This window comes from Electrophorus electricus, chromosome 8 (genome assembly GCF_013358815.1).
Source record: "Electrophorus electricus isolate fEleEle1 chromosome 8, fEleEle1.pri, whole genome shotgun sequence".
Classification (NCBI taxonomy): domain Eukaryota; kingdom Metazoa; phylum Chordata; class Actinopteri; order Gymnotiformes; family Gymnotidae; genus Electrophorus; species Electrophorus electricus.
The window spans coordinates 22,925,448-22,948,743 of NC_049542.1; the positions used below are offsets into that span (position 1 = coordinate 22,925,448).

Here is a 23,296-nt window from a genome sequence, read left to right on the forward strand (position 1 = left end):
CCATGGTTTGTTGTTCTTTTAACTTATCTATATCCAAAGCCAAAGATATGATTATTTATTACAGATTTCCAGTTATCCATCACAGTGCAATCTGAATTACAAAGCTCACGACCTTATTTAACATGTATCTTGCCACTGTAGTTTCATATGAAGTTAAACACAGTTGCAGTTCACCCGGCATGTATTCTGAGTAAAGACTTTCTGTCAGGGTATATCATGTTGTAACAGACATGCAGCCACTGAATGACGGTCATGTGTTGTATTACCCCAGCAGATTCTTTGAGACAGGAAGGCAAAAATAATTACATCATTTGTTTGTTTTTGTTAGTTTTGTGAGATCTACCTTTTGTGAGATCTATGATGGGTTTTGGCGGGTATGTTGGTGCTGTGTTAAACCAAGATTTGTGTACCTTAAACCTCCACAGGGAGGCAGTGTTGTCTTACTAAAAACCTGGGACCAGTATTGAGGAGTTATTTCATTCTGTAATCTAAAAAATGAAAGGGCTCTGAGTGGTTCTGTAAAGCTTTACATATCCTGTTAATGAATCAAGTGTCCTCATCTGAAGATTACATAAAAATCCCTGATTGCCAAGACTGATACTGAAAACAGCTCAGTGATGCTATTCCAAACAAAAACAAAATGAACGATGACTATATCCTTATCTTTATTCAGAGTGTACAAACTATGTAGCGTACAGCAAGAACAGTGCATCGTTATACAAAATCAGCAGAGTCAAAAACTTGTTGGATTGTTCAGCTCACAAGTTCTGCTACATAAGGAGGCATCGAGTCCTGACACTTACACAGACTGGTAATAACAGCACAGGGCACTGTTGCTCACACATACTGGTGCTGTCCAGTGACAGATTAACAAAGTCCTAATCCTGATAACACATCAACAGAATGTACCACCATCAGAATGACAGTCATTGCTTAAGCAGTTAACATCTAGAAATGTACACATCTTAAAGAACTAATGATGCAGGACCATGGGTATCTGATTATATACACCATGACTCGACACCAAATTTTAACACAAGGGTGCGTTTCCAGATGATTAAGAAACAACAATGCCATACTGGTTTCCTTTAGAGCCTTCTGTCAGGATATCCATGGGTCTAGTTGTTGTTCAGCACCCACCATGATGCTATAGGGGAACACAATTACATAGACCTCAGCATTGGTGGGAAATTACATGACCAGTTATTATCTCTTTCTTGGATAACACAATGTGTCAGGCCAGTGATTAGGCCGCCAAAGAGAACATCCTCTATACCTGGTACCGGCATGGTGGTTATAATCTCTGGAGTCTCTAAGAAATCCACGTTACCCCTCTGGAAGGTTTTGCTGTAGTTCGTCTGCAAGTGACTACCACACAATAAACAGTTAACTCAGAAATGCATACTAGAGCATTAATACAACATCAATGTCAAATACAATTACATGCACTGTTGAACTTTTGACTATATACTCAGGACAGTGAATTACAAATAAGGATTGAAAACAGGTCTTACTTCTTCCACACATTGCTGTGCTCCCAGAATTCATACAATATGAAGCGAGACTCATTAGCAATCCTCTGAACTGCAATACTGCCAATGGAGCAGAGGATCACATTCAGGATTATTACCTCTGAGTAGCAGTCAGATTCCCTTTTTCTCTTGACACTTGCAAAGTTAAAATCCTTAATAGGCAAATTAATAATCAGTTCATGGACCTAGAGGCATAGCACTGCAGTTTATTGTTCAGCCTGCTCTAACAAGATGATATGATGCATTAGCTAACTTCCTTAGGTGTGTCAAAGCAGTGATCGCATTAAATCTATTCTGCTGCTTTTCAGAACAGAGTGAGCCACTCATTGGTTCCTGGACTCTAAGTAAATCATGGGTGTCCGGCTCCTGTTTTGGAGGTCAAGAGTCAAGCATCGTCTTTGGATTTTATTGCTTTGTGCTGGTCTGACCATTCAGGACTCAGTGCACACTGACAACACATTAATAGGTCATGGGTGTTTAACAAGGTCTCAAACAAAACCTCCCAGATGTGACAGAATAGTTCTTCGATCAGTGAAGTTTTATGTCATTTTGCTTTGCATCCCATTCACTGAAAGCACATCTAACTAAATAGTCCCAGACCTCTCACTAGACTTAGAGCTAAGCTCATCTCATCTCATCACATCTCATCACATCTCATCTTATCCAAGATAAGGGGGGACATAGTGAGACACAGAGTGGGACAAACAGTGAGACACAACTGGGCACACAGTGGGACACACAGCAGTCTATGTGAGCTATACAAAATGGATGCTGAGGCCAAGATATTCCTCCATCTAGAAGAAAAGTTTTTACCTTGACTTTTTGACAGCTGTGATATTTTGTGTGTACAGGCTATGTAGCACAGAGACATTCCAGGGGCAGACCTAGGGTTGTCTACTCACTGCAAGCAGCCGGTCTGGGTGCTAGCACAGTCGATGTACTGCCGGAGAGCCAGACGGAAGTCGTCCAGGCCATCCTCGAGCACACGCAGCTGCCGCTGCACAATCAGAATGTGCTAAAAGGTATTGACAGACAGAGAAAGGGGGAAAGGGAGAAAGAGAGAGGGAAACAGGGAGAGAAAACATCCAGGACTTAGCTGAGGCTCAGGGTTGTGCAACGGAGCCCTCACGACCTACAGCAGTACCGCAAAGCATCTGACCACTGAATTCAGTTGATCTCCTTTCAGTGAAGGAGAAGTGTTCCTGAGAGACGAGGGAAAACCTACACTAGATCAGAACTCTTGTTCCAAGATTCTGTGTGAACATGTGGCTAAGTTAGCAACGAACCCTAGGGTTCGAGGAGCTATAGAGAATTATAAAACTTGCAGTGTAGAGACAGCAACCCTGACACCGCATGACAGAAGCAAGTCTCGGGACATTGAGTGGGATGAGGGCCAGGAATGAGGTTAGCCACATGTGAAAAAGTGACCAAGATTGGGGCCAAGAAGGCAGCAAGAATGATGGCATTCAAGGCAAACACAAATGACTGGAAGAGATCTACAAATGAAATCGCAACATATACAGAATAACAAGAAGGGGAATTCCAGCTAATGTGTCCAAAGTCGCTCTGTCAATCATTCATTACTGCAGCCAGTTAAATGCCTTTGTAGCTCTTTAGACTAGTTCAGAACAAGCATGGTGAAGGGCTCCTAGGATATGGTAGCATGTAGAGCAGTAAATATCTGTGGAGTAATGGCTGCACTTTGACTGGCTATGCTGCTGGGAGTCCTGGTAGCAGGCAAATGAGGGCTGAACTGAAAGTAACAGGAAGTGAGTTTTCTCTTTGCAGTCAGAGCTAAACTTTTCCTCATATCATTCACAAACACACACACACACACACACACACACAAACACACACACACACACATACACTTACACATCATACAGTTTCAATATTATATACATACACAGTCTCCTATTCAGGGTTCTTTCATGTTATATAATCTTAATTATAATGAAGGTAATTTACAGCATCACACTTACACTTGAGATTGCCATAGAAATTAGTGGATTTTACTAATGGAAAGATACAAATTGATATGTACCATCTATGATATGTAATACCTCTAGAATATCTAGCAATACATTTGTGTACTACACACACACACACACACACGTGCCACACACATTTGCTTTAAAATATGTATCCTGGTTCATGTTAGGCACTCACAATATAGGGTACTGCCTGTGAATGTGTTCATAATATCAACAAAGTTCAAAATATCGACGACGATTTTTCCATCATCATTTCACTCGGTTCTGTTGATGAAAGCCCTGCTGAGTTTGTTATATGCTCCAAGACCTACAAGCCCCTCAAGGTCAGCAGTGGTGATTTTGTGTGCCTATGTTGAGCGCCGCCTTTTCCCAGTCACCATGGGCTTCAGGATGGTCCTGTGTGGAGATGAGCTGCTGGGACACTTGGAAAGAGCATTTGAATCCTGTGAGAGAGGGAGAACCGCACTGATGTGCTTTACTACTATGGTTAGCAATAAAGCTCCGTCATTTCACCATCACTAGCGTGTGTGTGTGTGTGTGTGTGTGTGTGTGTGTGTGTGTGTGTGCGTGCGTGCGTGCGTGCGTGTTTGTGTTTGTGTGTGTGTGTGTGTGTATTGAGCCTCTGCTTGGTTCCTAGCCATTAACACAGTACTCTCCCCCAGTCATCTTACTAGGATAAATAATTAGTCTAGAAAGCTGACCTTCACAATACATAAGGAACGGTAGCTGTTGGTTTCTCAAAAAGTGATTGTAGGTGGAGTGATTGCAGTCTCCATGCTGTCAGTGCCTGGATTTTTGTTACCTGATTCTATGCGTATATGTGTATTCAGACAACTCAATTTGTTGGACAAACAGACCTCCTGCTGGGTCTCTTTCAGGTTCGCACACATTCCTCTGCTCACCACTGATAAACACAGGAGACCACAGTGCTTTTTTACATTCTCTCTCTCTCTCTCTTCAACACACACACACACACACACGCGCGCACGCACACACACACACGCTCACATGCACACACAGTGCATAATTTATTCAGCCCCTGAACTCTACAATATGGGACTGAAAAAGTACTTTGTGAAAAATGGAACAGCTGAATGAGAGGAAAATGGATAGACAGTGATCGAAAAAAGAACAACTTGAGAGCTATGCTGTTTCCTAGACAACAGCATCTAGAGTGTGCAGCGATGACTGAATGCTGAGCGAATACGGGGAAAAGGGAGAGCGCAAGCTGTAAATGGGTTACTGATTTGGTGGTGCCTTCCAGGACTTCCTCTTCTACTGGGTCCAGACGCAGCTCCTAACAAGAGTGAGCACAATGATCACCAACCACAAAAATCTCATCGAAAGATTTTCTTAACATTTCATAATTAACCCTGAATCATGACTCAAAAGGCATAAAAGCACAGGGCTGTTCATGTGAGGACGAGGACAACAGAAAGAGGAATAATGAGGAAAAAGGGGAAAGAAAGGGAAAAAGCAGGACAGAAGGAGAGAGTGACAGTGTGATAATGAGAGAGAGGGAAGTAAGAAGAAAACAGTGAAATTTATGTAACACAGATCATGGACATAGTTAGCATAAATCACAAGCCCTCTGTCACCCATAATTGTGCAGATGACTATATAACTATGAGAACATAATAGAACACCAGCAGACTGTGTGTAAGATGATACCTTCTTTTCTAGGCGATCAATCAGTTTCTGCAGTCTGTTGATTTGGGTTATCCACTGGTTGTCCTCCTCATATAGACCTGGAGAAGTAAATATTTCTGTATTCCAAACTCTCTCTCCGTCTCGTTCTCTTACCTCTGTATCTCTGTTTGTATCTCTCACACAGGACTTCTCCTGCTCTGATCTATTGTCACTAAATTACATTCAATCCAGTAGAATTGTGCTGGATCTGGCTGTATATGAGAGATTTTCAGAGTTATGACACAAAGTTGCCAGAATTCAGAGCTAGGCTCTCCTTTCTTTCTTAGACTGCAGTGCAACTTGTGAGAATTGTGTAAAATGCATGGTTTCTGTCTGGAGACTGCATGCAATATTGCACTAAACAACATTCACATTGCACTAACATTCATCAGTAGGTATCCAGAGCACTATTGAAAAGTTGCTAAGACCCAGTAGATCAATACTACAATTTCCTTTAGAAAAGCTCCAGCACTAAATGGTGAGAGAGGCGAGTCATCACCCCCTCCCCATGCACAGACCAAGGCAGGGGGGACGCATGCCATTTCGTCTGGAGCGCCGGGACTAAGAATAAACACCTGAACTGACAAGGCTGGGAAGTGGGTTGTTTGGAGACAAGCTGTTATTCCTTTGAAGCCTCCGATTGGATCTCCTGCCTGACCACTGAATCGACAGCACCTCAGGCTTCATGGGAGCCTGTCTGCGAATTGAGACCACACACACGCACACACACAGATAACCCCCACACATACAAACAAAGATAGCTCAGGTGGCACGCTACTGTTAAGTGGAAGGAGCATGAAAAAGAAAACAACTGTATCAGATCTAGCTAGATCTAGACCTCCTTCAGTCTCCTAAGGGAAATAAACACACATCGATAAACCATTAGGTACATCAATAAACCGTTGTCTATTACAGCCTTACAAAGATTAGCATCTGTTGGTTTGCTGTTATTTGAGGTTAAAAGTTTTAAAAGTTATCATTTTCACTGAAATCTCTTCACTTGTTTCTTGCAAAAACTGTTCTCTGGTGATGTAGCAGAAACGCAGAAACTTTAAAATTACCACATTTTCATACAGTAGTGTGCTACAAGGTTTCACAGATATATTCTAGGTATTCTACTCCTTGCACAATGCCAAAGTGCCAGTTTTAGGGTTTGATCAAGCATTTGAATAATTCCACAAAGATCATCTAACTTTTCCAGTTTGGATTCCCCCCCATTAGTATGAGGCGACAGAACGTTGAGTCTATTTTAGAACACTGCTCGCGTGAAACAAATGGAGGGGTACAGATTATGCCATAAGACCTTGTTTCCCCATGTGGATCTTCAAGGCAGCTGATCTGAAAATGGTGTTTTTCTATTGTAACATAATAAGGAGCCAATGGAATTACACACATGGAGACTCCAAGGTTGTGGTTTTAATCATAAAATCGACATTAGTGTCTTCACTACAGCATCCCCATTTTCTGATAAAGAGTGCTTGTATTGAGAAGAGAAGACCATCAGCAGGAATTATTCCTAATGGCCCTGCATTCATACGTGTGTGTGTGTCCCCGTGTGTGGCTCAGATGAAGAGTGCAGAGCGGCAGAGCAAACACTACACCAGAGGCGCTCCAATAAAGAGGGGACCCAGACTGCTGTTCACCCCCCGCGTTTCATCCCGCCACACCAAGCCTCTCCCAGGAAAGCCCAGCCACACTTCACACAATAAAGAATTGCCTGCACTGATTCAATTTGCTCTGGTCACTGGCCACTTTAAACACAGCTCACACAATGGGAATCAAAGCCACACCACCACCACACAATGGATATATTCAGTGTTTTGTTTGAGTCTTAGATAATTTCTTTGTTACCATGCACATTCATTTCACAAATGGTATATTATTACTGAATCAATTCAATTATATGAAAGCTATACAGATATTAAAAATGTTACATGAAGTGACAACAAGCATTTCACTGTAGAAAGAAAGGATTACAAGCATGCAACCATCTCACACAGACACTTGTCAAAAAGTAACAACAGCAGCGGCATTCAACATCAAGCTTCAAGTTTCATTCTTGAATCCTTTTATTCAAATTCCTTTCTTCTTTACTCCAGAGGAAACCATTAACAGTTCACAATTTGTGTATGGAAAAAAAAGTACCTAAGAAGAGTGGTGCTGGGAAGCAGAAAGGAGCTGAGTGGAGGTGAGACTCTGAGTGTACCCCAAGAAGTGCTGAAGACATAAGCCATTTTTGAGTGTCCTTTGTGCTGCTGCCTCTCAGCATGGATGAAAGACAAGAGAGGTGTTCTTGTGCAGCCTAGTCTGCTCCCTGCCCTCAGCACGCTTTCAGTGGCTGTTAACATGAGAGCCACAACTGTGTGTGATAAGGCTCTCGGCTGCAGTCTGAGCGTCTTCTACCACCCACCACATGTGGAAGTGGGAAGAACAGAGAGATGGTTGGCATGCAAATGAAGCAGCCACTGTAAATACTGGAGTTCATGTCTTGGGGTTTTGGCTTGCACTCAGTTTTGCTGAAGGGTTTGACATGAGGTGTTACCTCTGCTACAGCTTTGCTAATTACAGTGCCATAGGTTGTATTTGTGTGAACCAGTCGAAACATTGCCTTAGACAAACTGCACGAAAGCAATACTTTCACTTCACAGTGAAACGAAGAACGTTCATTACCAGCATTCATTGGTTTTAATGGGCAGCAAGTTACCAAGTTTAAGTGGGGCAAAGGACCGCAGCTGGTGCAGATGGGAGACTAAAATAGTACTGGGTATAGTCTCCCTTTCTCTCTCTCCCTGTCACACATACTCACACCATTCTAAGCCATGAAATCATGCAAGTGTTGGTCTGTTCATGCGAACAGTTCATTCTGTACTCTAAGGGTGTTTTCACACTTGTTTCCGAATACTTGGGTTCACACCCAGGACCAATTCTAAGCTCGTTTCGGTGAGGGACTCATTATTGCTGGTTTGCTATCACACATCCAACTGTGGATCAAATGCAAAATTCCATATGTAACTTTTTCTGGGACCAGCTTTGCACAATGTTAGCCACCATGTTTACCTGTTTTTTATAATTCTCCAGATAAATCTCTGGATAAAAGTGGCAAAGAACTATGTTTTTGGAAGCATGGCATTTCACCATGCAGGAACACATGCAAATACAGAGCCATTGTCATAAGACACAATTTTGCTCCATGCAAGCTATGCAGGACATGCCCTTTTCACAATGTTCTTCATATAAGTAAACCAGCTCCATTAAGGTGATCTTACTACAGAAACCTTGCTCCTATGAAAGTATGTTTTTATTAGACATACACTGATGCATAATAGTGATAACATGGGACTAACAAATATCTAGCCAACATTAAATACACTGCACGTCTCCCCCCATATTAATTGAATAGTTAACTAAGGTGATTAGTCGAAGTAGTCATGTTACAAAATGAACCAATCACACAACCCCACACACAACGCGGATAGCTTCCACATACCCAGGGAGTGCACCAGTGTTTGCTTGAAGTGAACTCCAGACCACTGATTTCAGGAGGCCCAGAGATCATTTCTCTGTACTGCTCCCAATAACATTTATTGGACTTGAGCAAACTTAACGAACTCGTAGAGCAAGCTGTCCAGGGTGCAGAAAAACAACTCTTGTCTGAAAACATCCTAAAATTAGCTACAACTGGTAGCTAAAAAGTAGCTACAACCCATCCCCACCACTGCTCTGAGTCAGACCATTTCCTGTGGAGGCACATTATAGTATGATGTCAGAGAAAAACTATAATCAGCAGCACATACATTCAGGTAATTGCAGTGGAGATTATAATACACATCCTGTATGATTACAATAAATATGCAGGGGAAGACACGAGGTTTGTGACTGGACCAGCTTGTGATCTCAAAGTCTCTGAATGGCATTGGTAATTACAGGAACTAGCTGATCTAACTTCAGCTGATCGAATACAGTCCTATTGTCATGGACAACTGGTGATAAATGGGGGGCAGGGGGGCAAGCGCATAAAAATATTTTACCAAAAATAGCCTCTTCTCCAAATTTTGAAAGATGCCCAAGATTCTTGAGGGATATTTAATAATTTTTAAAAATCCCAGGAAAGGTTTTTACTTTATAAATATATGTGACACCCTCCTTATCTAAGGGCATGGACTACACTGACCACATTGGTAAAGAAAGTCAAATGGTAATCCCCTTTAAAAAAAAAATAAATAAAAATATTTTAAGCATTTTTAATAAAAGAATACTTTTTTATTTTTAAATCAGATTGGTTGAGGCTCAGTTTATTGTTCCCATAATCCTGAACAGCTTTCTAGTTTCTGTTGCAGGCTCTGAACACTTAAATATGATTCTTTTTTTTTCATTATTTGTAAAAAATAAAAAATAAAAAAAGTATAAAAACACCTCAAATGAACTTTATAGGAATTAGTCTGTAGCTCAGCAATAACAACAACCAAAAAAAAGTCATTCTTAAATGTCATCTACCTTCTAGTGTATGAAAACATGAAATTAATGGGTACTTTGTGAAGCCAGTGCAGATGTGCTGTCATAATTTGCCGCATGTATGGCTTGTAGTGGTGGTGAAGCAGGACTGGTAGAGGTGTACTGGTGTGAAGGCTTGCCTCTCCCGCCGGGTCTGCTCAGCCGTCGTCTCCACTGCACATTCAAGTGAGCTCTGGAGTGACTGCAGCTGGCTGGTGGTCTCCTTCAGCAGAAAGCGTGTCACAAACTGTTCCAGGTGCGTGGCCTCCTGGTACTCCTGCAGAGCAGAGAGAGGGACATTATAAAGTGCCAGCTCGCTTCTCATCTCTGCCAAGGCTCCGTCAGTTACTACAGATAACAAGCTCTGACTAGCTCCAGAGATAGCCTTTGATGGCAGACCTTGTTAGAGCCATTATGGCTCAAGTCAGGCTCATCAAAGCCACCTCAAGGATGAAGTGGTGGTGCTCCTACATTTTATGACAAGGTTTTTGAAGTTACACACAAAACACAGTATCAGTTCAGGTTTTTCAAACTAGTGTCACCATTTTTTATAGTTCTAGAAAACAAAATTAATTTGTACAGGCCCCCAAAACCATATACAGACATTTTAATAGGAGTTTTCTGAATGTTTATCAAGTTGTATTAGCTGATAAAATTGTATTTAATAATACATATGGAGAAAATAAATGACCCTTTAAAGACAGCATTCTTATCCATTTCGGACAGTGTTGGTGTTTCTCAGAGTCATAGGTTCCACACACAAATCTAACCACACCTTACAATTAATGCTTACATATAGCATGAAAATTAACAGACTACTCATAATATCCACAAAGCTGTATCTGACCATCACCTTATCTGTTTTCAGCTTGAAATAAATGTGGGTTCTAATACTGGTACTAAAACCGGTACCTATGCAATAAGTGTGGGCTCACTCCACAAATAGCTGGCCTGCAGGGTCTTCCAAACCTTAGTGTACCAGGTATCAGAGTATATCTAGAGCATATGATTCAAGAATTAAACAAATGCTTAAGGTTTACTCTGGACAATATTGCATTGCTTTGAGTAAGCAAAACAATTATCAGAAAATCTGTTTTCTTCCACACTGAGCACTTATGCAGCCTTGAGCAAATTTCTAGACTGCATGACTGTATATGCTGACAGAATAAGATGGAGGCTTTCTAAACAGCACCAAAAGAATCTGTCCACAACTACCACCAGGCTCTACTTTCTGCTGGAGCTACTTACTTTTTCTGATTTGATTTCTAAAAACAAACAAATAGAAGGCACCTATTTAACACCAAACTAACAAGTACCCAATCTGTCCCTGATGCACAAATTCCTATAGATATCATCAAACATCAATTCGTAAACCTTTCCTGTCAGAAAAGGGAAGGTTTTAGAGGTAAAATGCAACAGCAGGGTCATGGTACTACACCATGTCTTACTGTAAAGTTAGGGTGTATTTAGTGTTTTATGGTACAGTTAGGGTGTATTCAATGTTTTACTGTACAGTTAGGGTGTATTCAGTGTCTTACTGTACATTTAGGGTGTATTCAGCACAATGACAAAATTCGCCAACGGACATCATTCAGGAACATAAATTTAGCCCTATCAGTCACAGTGATTTATACTTCCTGATGTTTTCATCCAGTCCAACAACCTGTGTTGACACGATACCCTGCATTTCAGTTCTATTGGACATAATTGCAGCATTTCATACCATTGACCACAAAATAATTGACAGATTAAAAAATATGGTTGGTTTAGATGGGCAAGTCATAGCTTGGTCTACATCCTATTTAACAGAGTGGTACCAGTTTGTTAGTGTAAATGGAGTTTTTTGAAGGACTCTAAAATAGTGCATTATGGTGTGCCACAAGGTTCTTCTTTACATCCCTTGCTGTTCTCAGTACATACATTAAACAGACATTAGAACATGTAATTCATAAGCACAATTTTGCCTTTCACTTCTACGCTGATGAAAGCATTTATTTATTTTTAATAAACTGTTTATACAGCTCAACTACTGTCTTAGAGACATAAAAGGCAAATGTCCTCTTGTTTTGCAATGGAAAATGATCAAAGAAGATCTTAGGAATCACATTATTTGTGTTGTTAGTATTAATTCATAATATATCATTTTTAATAATCACTACTCCAAATTTATTTCCTGATTATTGGACCAAAGTGGAAAACCTTTTGGAATTCATACCACAACACAACGAAAGCTTATTTTAGAAGCTTATCATGACTGTTGAGCTGGAATACAGTTGAAATATAAAATTTTAGATCTTTTTCATAAAGGGTTATTTACTGATTTTAAACTGTGAATATCTACGAATCCTACCTGTCTACACAATGAAACTGATGGAAGCAATTCAACCAGAATGCATTAGAATTAAATTGGTTCAAACACCTGACACCACACATACAATCCCTTAGTGGATATTTTCAATCAGGCATCTGATTATGGAGAGCAAGGGTGAATGCTCAATGAGGTCATGTACTGGGCCTTTGAATTAAATAGATAGGCCAGATCAAAATCATGTTAAGTGAAAGTGCAAGCTGCCTCATAATCGCATTTCCATTGAATTTGCCTCAACAATTTTTGGAGCTCAGGGGTTATGTGATATTTTCAAGCGTATTACAGTTATTATGTGCTGGTACACAGGAGCACAGAGAAAGCGCAAGAAAAAAAGACACTCTGCCACCAACAAGAGCAGCTCAAAATGCTAAAAAGACAAGTTGGAATGTTCTGACGAGTCAACGAAACAGGTGCCAAACTACATTTGTTAACATGCACAAGCCACTGACACAAGGCTTAGAAATGCCATCTCCACTCATTTTATTCAGTGTGAACAGAGTACAGTGGCCCTACCACATGTTCTGGACAGCAGAGATCAAAGCAGGTTGAAGAGAGTTTGGAGGGGCAGTAACAGAGACAGAGAGATGACCTTTAAGTGCACAGCCATGAGTCATTGAGGCCTGGAGCTCCATCGCCTGCAGCCATTTTATAGAACAAAAAAACACTACATCTCTCAAATGGCTCTGTATGAGGCCAACATCTTTGACAAAGCAGTTCTCCGTAAGAGAACTGAAGGATGATTGACTTCATTGCACAGGTATTTTGTTAGATGAGGCCTTGTAAGGTATACAACATACTGATTAGAGCAATCTTTAGCTGTCTTAAGGTCATTAGAGAAAAGAGGTATAGAACAGGTAAAGAGCAGGTTTTAAAAAACAAACAAGGGAATTGTTTTTTGTGTTGAATGGTTATTTAGTACTATAAACTGGTTTCAGTTTTTACTCTTTCCATTTTAACCTGTAGAATTGAGAGCCTATATACACAGTGGTGTCCTTAAATCACCACAAAGAGGTAGAAGATGTTAATGTACTCATCAAAGTCTACCCATTCTGTCAATATTACCCTCAGTTCTTCAACACTCACAGTTCTGACTGCATAACAGCCAGTCTATCATTTTATTGCTGAAAATGTAAAAGGCTGAAACAGATGGTGCAGTATGGTGGTGGTAGCTGATGGCCGTTTTACCCAATCAGCTCTAAGATTTACTGGGACTCATTTAATGTAAACTATAAGAAATGATCACTGATCTCAAACCCCATATAACAGGAGAGAACTGGGGGGTTTTTAGGCTTCTGAATTTGTCTTGAGGGATTTATAATGTAAGTTTTGCTTGTCCCCAAGCATATTCACCCACCAATAATCTATGTATCCTATTAGTAATTTAATTATAAATATTGCAGCCATCTATTGTCTGTTTCTGCCCTTTTACTGTGTACCATTCATATCTTATATTCCTATGTCTAAAGTGGATTTTTACAACATTCAGATAAAATGTCAAACTTTTGAAACCATATAAGCAAAAGTATGAAGGCAGTGTTTAAATATTATGCATCTATTTGATCAGTAATTAGTGCAACTAACAAAACAAAAAATTTAAATGAAAGGCTTACCACATACTTCAGACAAAATATCTAGTGTTTCTGTTTTTCCCATCTTACTATCTCTCCCCTTGTTATATGTGTTTCATTATTTCCAACATTTAAGAAGTGATTTCATTTCTTGTATCACAGTTCTCACACTGAGGTTTTCCACGGTCATTAAAACACCTTATAGGGTTCTGGTTGATTGAAAGTGAAACAATTAGAATTACTCGTTCAAAAATGATATGGAATAAAATAAGTTAAGCAAGCATCTACATCCAGCTTTCAACAGAAGGCTACATTACATTTAGTAGACTGGCATAACAAACGTAGACAGCATAATGAAGTGACACACACCACTGTCCTTTCACGCTCATATCTGGCCTCCCAAGATAAACACAAGCATTAAGTGGTGCTTCCAGTCAGTGCATTAGAAATTCGTTATCTGAGCAAAGCGGTAACCAGGCTCAATTAAGCGACTTGGCACTAGGCAAATTAGGCATATTTGCTACGTAGGTATTCCCTTAACAGTTAGACCGGTTGCTGGTTGATAACAGGGACATGCAGACTTGGCTTTAGTAGACACAAACACAGAGTAATGAGAATGCATATATCAGCATCATAATGAATAGTAAACATAAGAAAAGAAGGTGACATGGAAATATCATATTTTTTAGAAGGTTTGTTGATCTTATGAAGAACAGTGTATCCCATCTTTGAAATGAACAGCAGACACAAATAGTTAAAATGTGGATTTTGACACTGTCTTGAGGATATGCACTGAGGTTAGCGTTCACAATGTAAAATGATTTCAACCTATGACAGATCCATATTTAACAACATTTGAATTAAGTGGTTTATTTTTCACTTCTTTCTGAATTGTCCAATTGCAGGTATACTTTGGTGACAGACTACACTGTATAATAGATTTTTCCAAGGACAAAATGGAAGACCCTTGCAAGTAAAATGCAAGGGCAGTATTGCAACAATGACTAGGATCTAGAGCAAAAACCAGGAAACATAACAAAGTCGATAGCTGAGAATAGCAAACAGATCCAAACCAGAGCAGGCAAAAAGACATAAACCATATAAACTGGAATAAGGTAAGTATTCTCAAATAAGCCTCAGAAAGGTATGCACAACCTATAATGCGTAGACATATTTGGCTAGCCAAAACAAGACTTCACAAATTGATTTAGTAACAAGTGGCTTAAAATAGGCACATAGATTAGTGGTTAATTATGAACGGGTGATAAAACTCCTGCGATTAGGATCGACCCGGAGGATTCTGTGGAACGTAGTCTGATCCAGGGTGGAGGGCATAACAAATAACACTGAATGCCAAATGCTCTTTAAATGTCATTTAGAAATGGCACATAACCTTGCATTCATCTATCTTCAGAAACAGAATGAATTTTGAAACTTCTAGTCTTCTAATACTTATTTACTGTACAACCAACAGTAAATCAGATATTAATTCATAATCAGTAAGTAATAAAAATAACCAGAGTCATATTTTAAAATTATATGCTAATTTAAAATTCCGCAAATGCCTGATTTTACTTCAGTTCAAGTGGATTAATTTTGATTTAATTAGATAAAATAGATTCAATTAGACTAATTTAGATTCAGTTGAACCTAACAGAGCTTCATTCATGATTATTTGAGTGCATGGTTGGCAGCATGGCTTTGTGGCAGTAATAAGCATTCTGGGAGAGTGACTATAATATGATATCTAACCTCTCAAGGAACTAGAAACTGCTGACAGTAACAGACACAAAACAGGCAAAGAAAAACAATTTTAGTGATGGTTATTTTCAAAATCCTCAGTTATCATTTCTATTTCCTGTAAGGTGAGAAAATGATTTTAAAAAAGGCATGCAAGCAAAAATCTTTAGTACCTTATGTTCTTCTGACCTTCAGGAACACTTTATCCCCCGTTCAGACTGAGACAGTAAAAACTGTATAAACAATTAGGTCTACCTCCAAACTCTAAGACAGTTATGAATGCAGAATGTAGAACTTCAGATGTTTTGCTGCATATTATCATTTTGGAAAAAAAATATTCAGCAATCAGTCATCACATTTTCCATAAGTATTAGAACAATTATTTCGGTGAATAGATAGTATTGGCCATAACAGGCACAAGCCAGAAACATCACCATGCTTCTGCCCTCAGTGTGTTACATTATAACATCACCATGCTTCTGCCCTCAGTGTGTAACATTATAACATCACCACGCTTCTGCCCTCAGTGTGTTACATAATAACTCTTCTCTTTCAGGCTAGAAAGAAACCAGCATGAAAAGCAGACAATTGTAAGGGAAATCTACTGTTCATACGTGACCATGAAAATTGAAAATTATGTGACAGGAAAATTATATGAGCCCTACCACAAGACTAAAAACATGTCATCAGCATCGAAACCCAAAAAAGCACAAACATGGGCCTGCACAAGAGAAAATTTAGTGGACAGATGTGATGAAGACACGCCTCCACCAATGTGAAGGGAACGTTACAGTGTGGGGAAACTAAACACACTGACACATTTGAGAAATATGACAGCCCTACAATGCAGAAAATCAGGACACTGACTCACCTTTTTGGTTCTGTCCATAGCCTTCAGTATAGAGACATTCAGGTCTTCTAAGGCAGCAAGGACATTTTCATATTCTCCAAGATGCTGAGAGAAATATTCTAAGGACACAGAGGAGCGGTAACAGACCTGGCCCAGTGCCATCTCATCACTACCTTTAAATCCTTTATCTCCAAACTATTTTATACCTCTTTTACCGCATCATGGCTGTTTTAAACGATGTTTCTACAGGTATTTAAAGCAGATGTCAAAATCAAATTTAGAGCATTTCAGCAGGTTGAGAGACAAGAATGTACATATGAAGTACATCCTCCATACATGTGATCAATTACAATGTCTTAATATAACTGCCATGACCATAAAGCAACAAATTTATGTTGTATTTAAAAAAATATTTCCTTACCACATAGCTCATCTGTGTCCACATTGCTGAAAGAGAAAGATAATTGTAAAATTTATTTAAGCCATTAGACTTATAAAAAGCATAACATGAAAACCTTGGTTTTGCAGAATGAATTAGCAACTAATACAGCATTTGTGCATTTATAAGCCCTTATGCTGAGATGCACAGGGATGTTTAAGAAAAGAAGACTTTCATAAAGATAGGGTATGTAAAATGAAGCTCTGGTTGTGTACCAGTGCATACTGCATTTCTAAATTACTATTATCATGAAATGCTTTCTGCTAAAAGAGACCCATTTTGATGCCAGTGCAAACTGGTTGCTCCTACTTGATCTCAGACACTATTAGGAGTGATAAATAGGTTTAGCATGTAATTTTGAAAACAGCTTTAAATAATTACAAGTACACTTGGCACCTTGCACCTGTCTCAATATAGTATAACTTTGAGTGATTCTCTACTTCTAGCAACTCAAGGAGTGAATGTGTCATCTGTTGTTTTCATCTGAATATGGTTGGGTTAAAGCTGCCTTAATCCTCCTTTTAGGTTTGGCAATCATCTGACTGCAATTGCTGGTCACCTCAGGGAAAGGCAGCACTTAACAAGACAGCATAAACCCCAGCAGTGGATTGTATGAGCCCAGAGGAGGCTTTGCGTCATGGGCCACACAGCCGGCTATACCTGGCTACACCTGGTAGCAGGCACAGAATTCAGTAAACTGACAGAACCATAAAATGACTGAATAACCTGGGAAGACCTCTGGAGATTCTAGTTTTACAACCAGAGGTTAGCAATAAAATAAAAAAAACAGTATAATATCTTCCATTTTTTCTAACAAAAAGCTTGTGAGTCTAATACTTGAGTCATGAACATTTGCAATCAGAAAAACCTGAGGAACTATGCACCGATGACTCATTTATAAACATGACTACCAGGTTTTGAATACTGTAGATTGTGTATGTAGATTTTATAAAACTACAAAGGAAAAAATATATATAGTAATTATGGTTCTTTAAATGCATGAAATTTGTTCTGCTCTGTCACTCACTACTAGCTAATTTTGTCTCACTAGACTGTATCCTAGAATTTAAAGTGGATACTTTCAAGGGGAAAAGGCATGACTTCTCAATTGTGTAGCTCAGTGTTATATGCAAATAGACAATTATTTCTCTGACAAACAATAAGGTCCTCAAAGGGACATTTCTAAAGGTTGGGGTAAAGGAGGTAAACACTGACTGAAGTTAAATTAGCAGCCCTTCCCCCACTGGACAACAGCAACTAAGAAAATAGGCTGTGCTCTTATTGACAAAAGAAAACAGCAGCAAGATCCCTTCTTTAACGATTATATTCAACATTTGTGCCTGGTCGAGACATGCCTGGTCAAATAAAGCAACTTCACTCGCTTCACCCTTCCAGACCCCGTACATCTCCCTAGTCCTGTTCTGCACTCTGCATCATTATAGATTTTCAGGCCAATTACAGCTTATAACGCGTTTACACAAAGCCATATGTATTTACATAAAGCTGAGGTTATTTATTTATTGCTATCTACTACTATGAAAGAGGTTCTTGGACCAGCATGGCTTAAAACAAAATGTCATTTTCACATCAAACCCATTTACTACAGAAGGCCTGCAAATCAATCGAGATAGCTGCTACCATGGAAACCAAGATTACTTAAGAGATAAGCAATTCAGTCACGTGGAGATGTGAGTTAAATTATTTTATAGTGATCAACATTTATTTATGTGTTTGTGCTGTATATAATTGATAAACATCTTAATTCAATAACTCCAAGGATTTTAATATGTGCATAATATGCAAGTAAAATATCCACAAACAGTATTTAGTATTTTATATATACTGTTTATATTAAACAGTATATATTCTGTTATTTAATACTGTTTATTTAATATTGTTTATATTAAACAGTATTTTTAATTTTGTAATGCATTTGCTTTATGGCTTTCAGTAAATGATCAAACTAGCATGTTTCTGTTAATGATACTAAATAAAGAAAATGTTGACAGACTTTCATTATCTCAACACACACACACAAACATAATCAACTAGGATGAGAGGGCTGCAATATGGCTTAGAGGTATCAGACTGTGTCCCTGGAGTTTTACTGAAAAAAAGTGCCCTACCGCTACTTGCTTTACAACAGTGTCACAACAGAGCCCGTGCTCATGACATCTGCTGTCATACAGGAGGCCACTGGGGAAGGCTCTAGGAGCACAGAGACTTAAGTAGCTTCCATCAGACAACGCAAACAGTGCTCAAGGTACATACACATGGGTTTTGGGCCTCCAGCTGACAACAAAGGGCTAAGACTTAAACCTGTGCAGGTCATGGTCTATGACGTGCAGATATATGACATTTTTTTTTAGCCTTTTTTAGCATGTTGAAATTAGATCCACTGAATTTGCAAGTCTTAATGAAGTACCTACATAAAGTGTTCTTGCTGATATAACATGCAAAAAGGAAAAATGTGAGTGATATCCTGCACATTACTTACTCTGTGTTATGAGTATCAATGACATGGAAGAGCTCCTTCAATTCATCACCAGACAGAACTCCATCTGAGAAATATGCCTTAAACTCCTCAAAGGACAGCTTGCCATCATCTGTGAGAGTGAACAAAACATTAAACTTTCTGGGCCATTTCAGGGTCAAATGAAGAAAATGTGGACATGCCAAGGTTTCTGAGTTGGCACTGGAAGAGGCACTGCAGAACTGTGCGTAAACAAAGTGAGGGCCCAAGTGCAGGATGCTGGTGTTAAACGCAGTGTCCTCAGGTTCATCCGAAACGATGCCATACCGTATGCAAATTCTGAGATGAGTCATACTAGTATGCACTTAAAATAGAATAAACACAGCTCAGGCTATACACAAGCCACTAATTTGTGCAAGAGCATCAAAGGAAAATGAAAGGAGACGAAGAGCAGCTGTGGTGAGGAAGAGAGTGCACTCTGAACTGTCCTCTTACAAAGGAGTCTGTTGCAGCAGGTCTGCTCATGTAATTAACAATGCAAATGTAAATATTAACAAATAGGAACATACAGGTATTGACAAAGTTGTGGATTAAGTGGGGAAAACACAAAACATTTGACAAAAGTATTATTGTAAGAGTGGACTAATTATCAAAATACCTTACAAATCTGTATAAATCGTTTACATTTACTAAATCTATTAATCTCACCATATTTGTATGATGCAGTATTCCACTTTAGTGTAATATTTTAAATGTGAGTTATGCTATCTTTGATTTCTGATTTTTCTGTGGTATGAGAATAAAATTCCAATTTTACAGACATATAAGAATAATGGTTCCCAGACAATAAATTAAACAAACACTCTGTTAGCATATAGCATTCTATTTGTGCTGAAATACTCAACAAAACATACTCATCTTAAGAATAGGATTCTAATATATCTGAAAGTGCTACAAACTACTATTTGATTAACATGATAAAATCTGAAGTTCTCTCACATCAACACCAGTAAAATGTGGCAAAACATAATAACACATGCAGAGTGATGAAAATATCACAGTGACATTTGTTTAGAACCTGAATCCCTGCCTAAAAGCACTAAAATATTGACTGACTTTAAAAGACATATGGAAAGTACAGTGTTTCCATGACAACAGAGCAGTATTTGGGTGAAAAGGGCCACTTGCATGGATTCAGTCTAATTTAATTTATATGCTTTGGAATGAGTTGGCTACATGCAACATATACACTTACAACCCACTTTATAAGAAACGCCATAACTTATTATACCCATAGAACATTATTACATAAATATAGAGTTGCAGTCGTGTACAAATACAGACTGGAACCTGTCTATTGCCATGAACACTTTATCAGTCACTCTCTACCCCATTCATCATTGGTCAGTTTCAGACACAGCATCACTGCCATATGTATTTAACTTGGGTTGTGGGTCATTCTCATCACAGCAGTGAGACTGATATAGTGATGGCATGGCAATGGGGGCTATGCTGTGACACTGAGTGCATCAGGCATCAGGCTAAGATTTTTACATGCAACAATATCCAACAGGCTTAAGAGGAGTTTGACATACAAAAATATTTAGCTAACAGTACCGTGACCACTGATTTGCAGGACTGGATAACAAATTTTGCATGGCTACAAATTATCTGTTGCCTCAAATGGCATATAGCCTCTAATATTGTAATAAATAAATGTTTGTAATAAAGTGGGTGCTTAGTTCAAGGCACAGGCATACACGACCTCTGGGAACACTGAAGTCTTACCATTTTTATCAGCTCTTCTCAGTATCTGAAAAAGAAAAGAGAGAGAAAAACTAGACTTCATAAAAATGTGTTGCATTTATTGTATAAGAAGGCACTGTTGGATCCTGCTGGGCAAATGGATCTCAGTATAAAAATCGTGTTAACCATTAAAAAGGTTATGAGGGATGCACCAGGGTGCATGATGTGCATTAACATGAAGCTTCTAAGAACAGAAGGGATTTGAAGGATAGTCCCAGACCTCAATATCACACCATTAACTAGGGTTTTATTACATGGCAGGAGTATTCACAGAACTAAAAATTGTCCTCTGGTGTCCATGCCAAGAGTGGGCTATATTTACCTTCCACCTGACCGATATTGTAAATGTATGCCACTGCTACATCAGTGATTGGTCATTTCATTAGCCCAGTTTAATTTAACCTAAATTTGCAAGACAAGGTTTTAATATTTTCAATTATTCTTTTCTTTTTTTTAAATGTATTCTTTCTTCTTTTTTTTACACCTACCAAAAAGGTTCTAGCTCTGGTTTAGAGGATTTTTCCAATTTGCTGAAATAATAATTCATAAGTACTATTAAAAGATGCAGGGAAAGATATTCTGTATTTTTTGTTTGTTTGTTTTAGCAGAGATGTGTAATTTTAACTGTGTCATTAAAAGAATGGCAATGATGCACACTTCCATAACTTTTGAGAGTTATAGTAATAACCAAGATCTCATTAATATCATTCATATGAAGGTTAACACAACAATATAACTGCATATAAAACTCCATACATCATAACCATACAAAAATGATATAGTATCTTCCCAAATGACATCATGAAAATTTACATACATCACTAAAGTCTGCATAAACAGACAAATTTTAAAAACTATTTCCACATTAAAGAGGTCCAGGCATTTGACAATGTCGCTATGGCAAGCACAAACTCCCTGGAAAAAAATTAAAACCTTGGACCATATCTTCTCTGCATGTTTAAGCACATCTTGCTACGTACTCGATCCGTATTCTTATCAAAACTGGGGTTAATGTAATCTCTTCGCATAATAAATAATAAATTAACTAGTTAAATCAATTAATTACATTTTACAATACTAATTCTTGTTAATAAAATAAACGATGGTAAAATACCATACCATTTAACAACCAAAATTGTAAAGAAAATTCATTATGAACTGTCAAACTCTGAAAAGAAAACGCTCATGAGGTCAACCAACGGTTTTATTATTATAATGATGGTATATTTACATTATATTACTGGCGAGTCATCCAATGAACCATTCCACTAAATATCTTATGAGATATTGGTTCTACTTACATCCAAAAATATTGACATTCCTTTCTTTAACTCCACCGGAGTACTGGCTTCGTCCGAAAGTGGCTGTACGTCTTCAGAGCAATCCATTTTAAAACAGGGCAGCAAATAACAATATAATAACGCTGTTTCCTTTACTTAAAAATCATGCAAACAACAGTCTGCTGTCTGAACTGGCGCACAGCTAGTGGATGCTATGCGCGTTTCCAAGGAATTGCGCATGAAGGATATGCGCAGTACAAGCTTCTCAGGAAATATAGGTTATGTGTTTCTGTTCGCGTCTGGTAGGTTTGCGTGCATCGTTGTGACAGTGACTATGGAAAACTGATATTTTCGGTTAAGTCATTGTACACACATGAAAGATCAACAAGCAGGGTATATCTTAAGTGCACTTTTATAAAACAATATTGTTACAGGCGTATTTATTAGCCCAGCACTATGTAAAGACACGCTTCAAAATGCTATTTAACACAATAGATAGGTTAGCCTTTTAATACTTCGGGTAAATCGTGTAAGGCATAAATATAAATGGAGTTTTCATTAGTCATTTGTATTCATAGTATTCAGTAGTATTCTATCAATATTCGTAGCACTCAAATATTACTCATATTTGATCATTGGTTGCATTTTTTAAAATAATAATCCCAAATGGTCAATAGCCTTCAAGAAAGCTAGCCACAACTAGCTCAATAAAAATTGACACTTGCAAAGGGGGAAAGTTAAACCGCAGCGACACCTTGTGGCAATGCAAAGTAATCCCAGATAAGCCTTATCTAATTTTTGGAACGTAAACTGTTGTAGAGGAGGTGTGTAAATAAATTTGTCAATGCTTGTTCCAACTGTTTGAAAGTGTGGGTAGCTATTACAACATTGCCGCAGAACTATATTTGGCTCTGTTTAGCTGTCAACCTGCGAGACTTGAATAAATTAACGTCATGAACGTGCAGTTCTGCCTAACAGTCTCCGTGTAGAGTTGAGGAGTTTCCAAAGTGCAATTTAAAATACTAAAATGTCTTACATTTTTATCGACATGGAGTTTTTTCATTGC

General features: G+C 38.6%; 1 protein-coding gene across 1 annotated transcript; it reads right to left on the reverse strand.

The window, feature by feature from the left end:
• Window positions 1-662: 662 nt before the first annotated feature.
• On the reverse strand, window positions 663-22,449 carry necab1 (N-terminal EF-hand calcium binding protein 1). The gene is made up of 13 exons (XM_027015855.2): window positions 22,252-22,449; window positions 20,933-20,957; window positions 19,169-19,277; window positions 16,654-16,679; window positions 16,254-16,351; window positions 9,847-9,983; window positions 5,791-5,912; window positions 5,198-5,274; window positions 4,770-4,823; window positions 2,435-2,547; window positions 1,515-1,592; window positions 1,277-1,368; window positions 663-1,147 (listed from the first exon to the last, which is right to left on the reverse strand). Exons 1-13 carry the CDS (start codon window positions 22,336-22,338, stop codon window positions 1,119-1,121), a joined length of 1,047 nt encoding a protein of 348 aa, XP_026871656.2. The 5' UTR covers window positions 22,339-22,449; the 3' UTR covers window positions 663-1,118.
• Between the last annotated feature and the right edge of the window lie 847 nt (window positions 22,450-23,296).

Excerpts from the sequence above, each read along its gene's own strand:
- necab1 (XM_027015855.2), bottom strand. The coding sequence starts at position 22,338 with ATGGATTGCTCTGAAGACGTACAGCCACTTTCGGACGAAGCCAGTACT. Across the intron at positions 19,278-20,932 it reads GAGAAGAGCTGATAAAAATG|ATGATGGCAAGCTGTCCTTT; the intron begins GTAAGACTTCAG and ends TCACTCTCACAG. Across the intron at positions 16,352-16,653 it reads GGACACAGATGAGCTATGTG|AATATTTCTCTCAGCATCTT; the intron begins GTAAGGAAATAT and ends CTGTGTCCTTAG.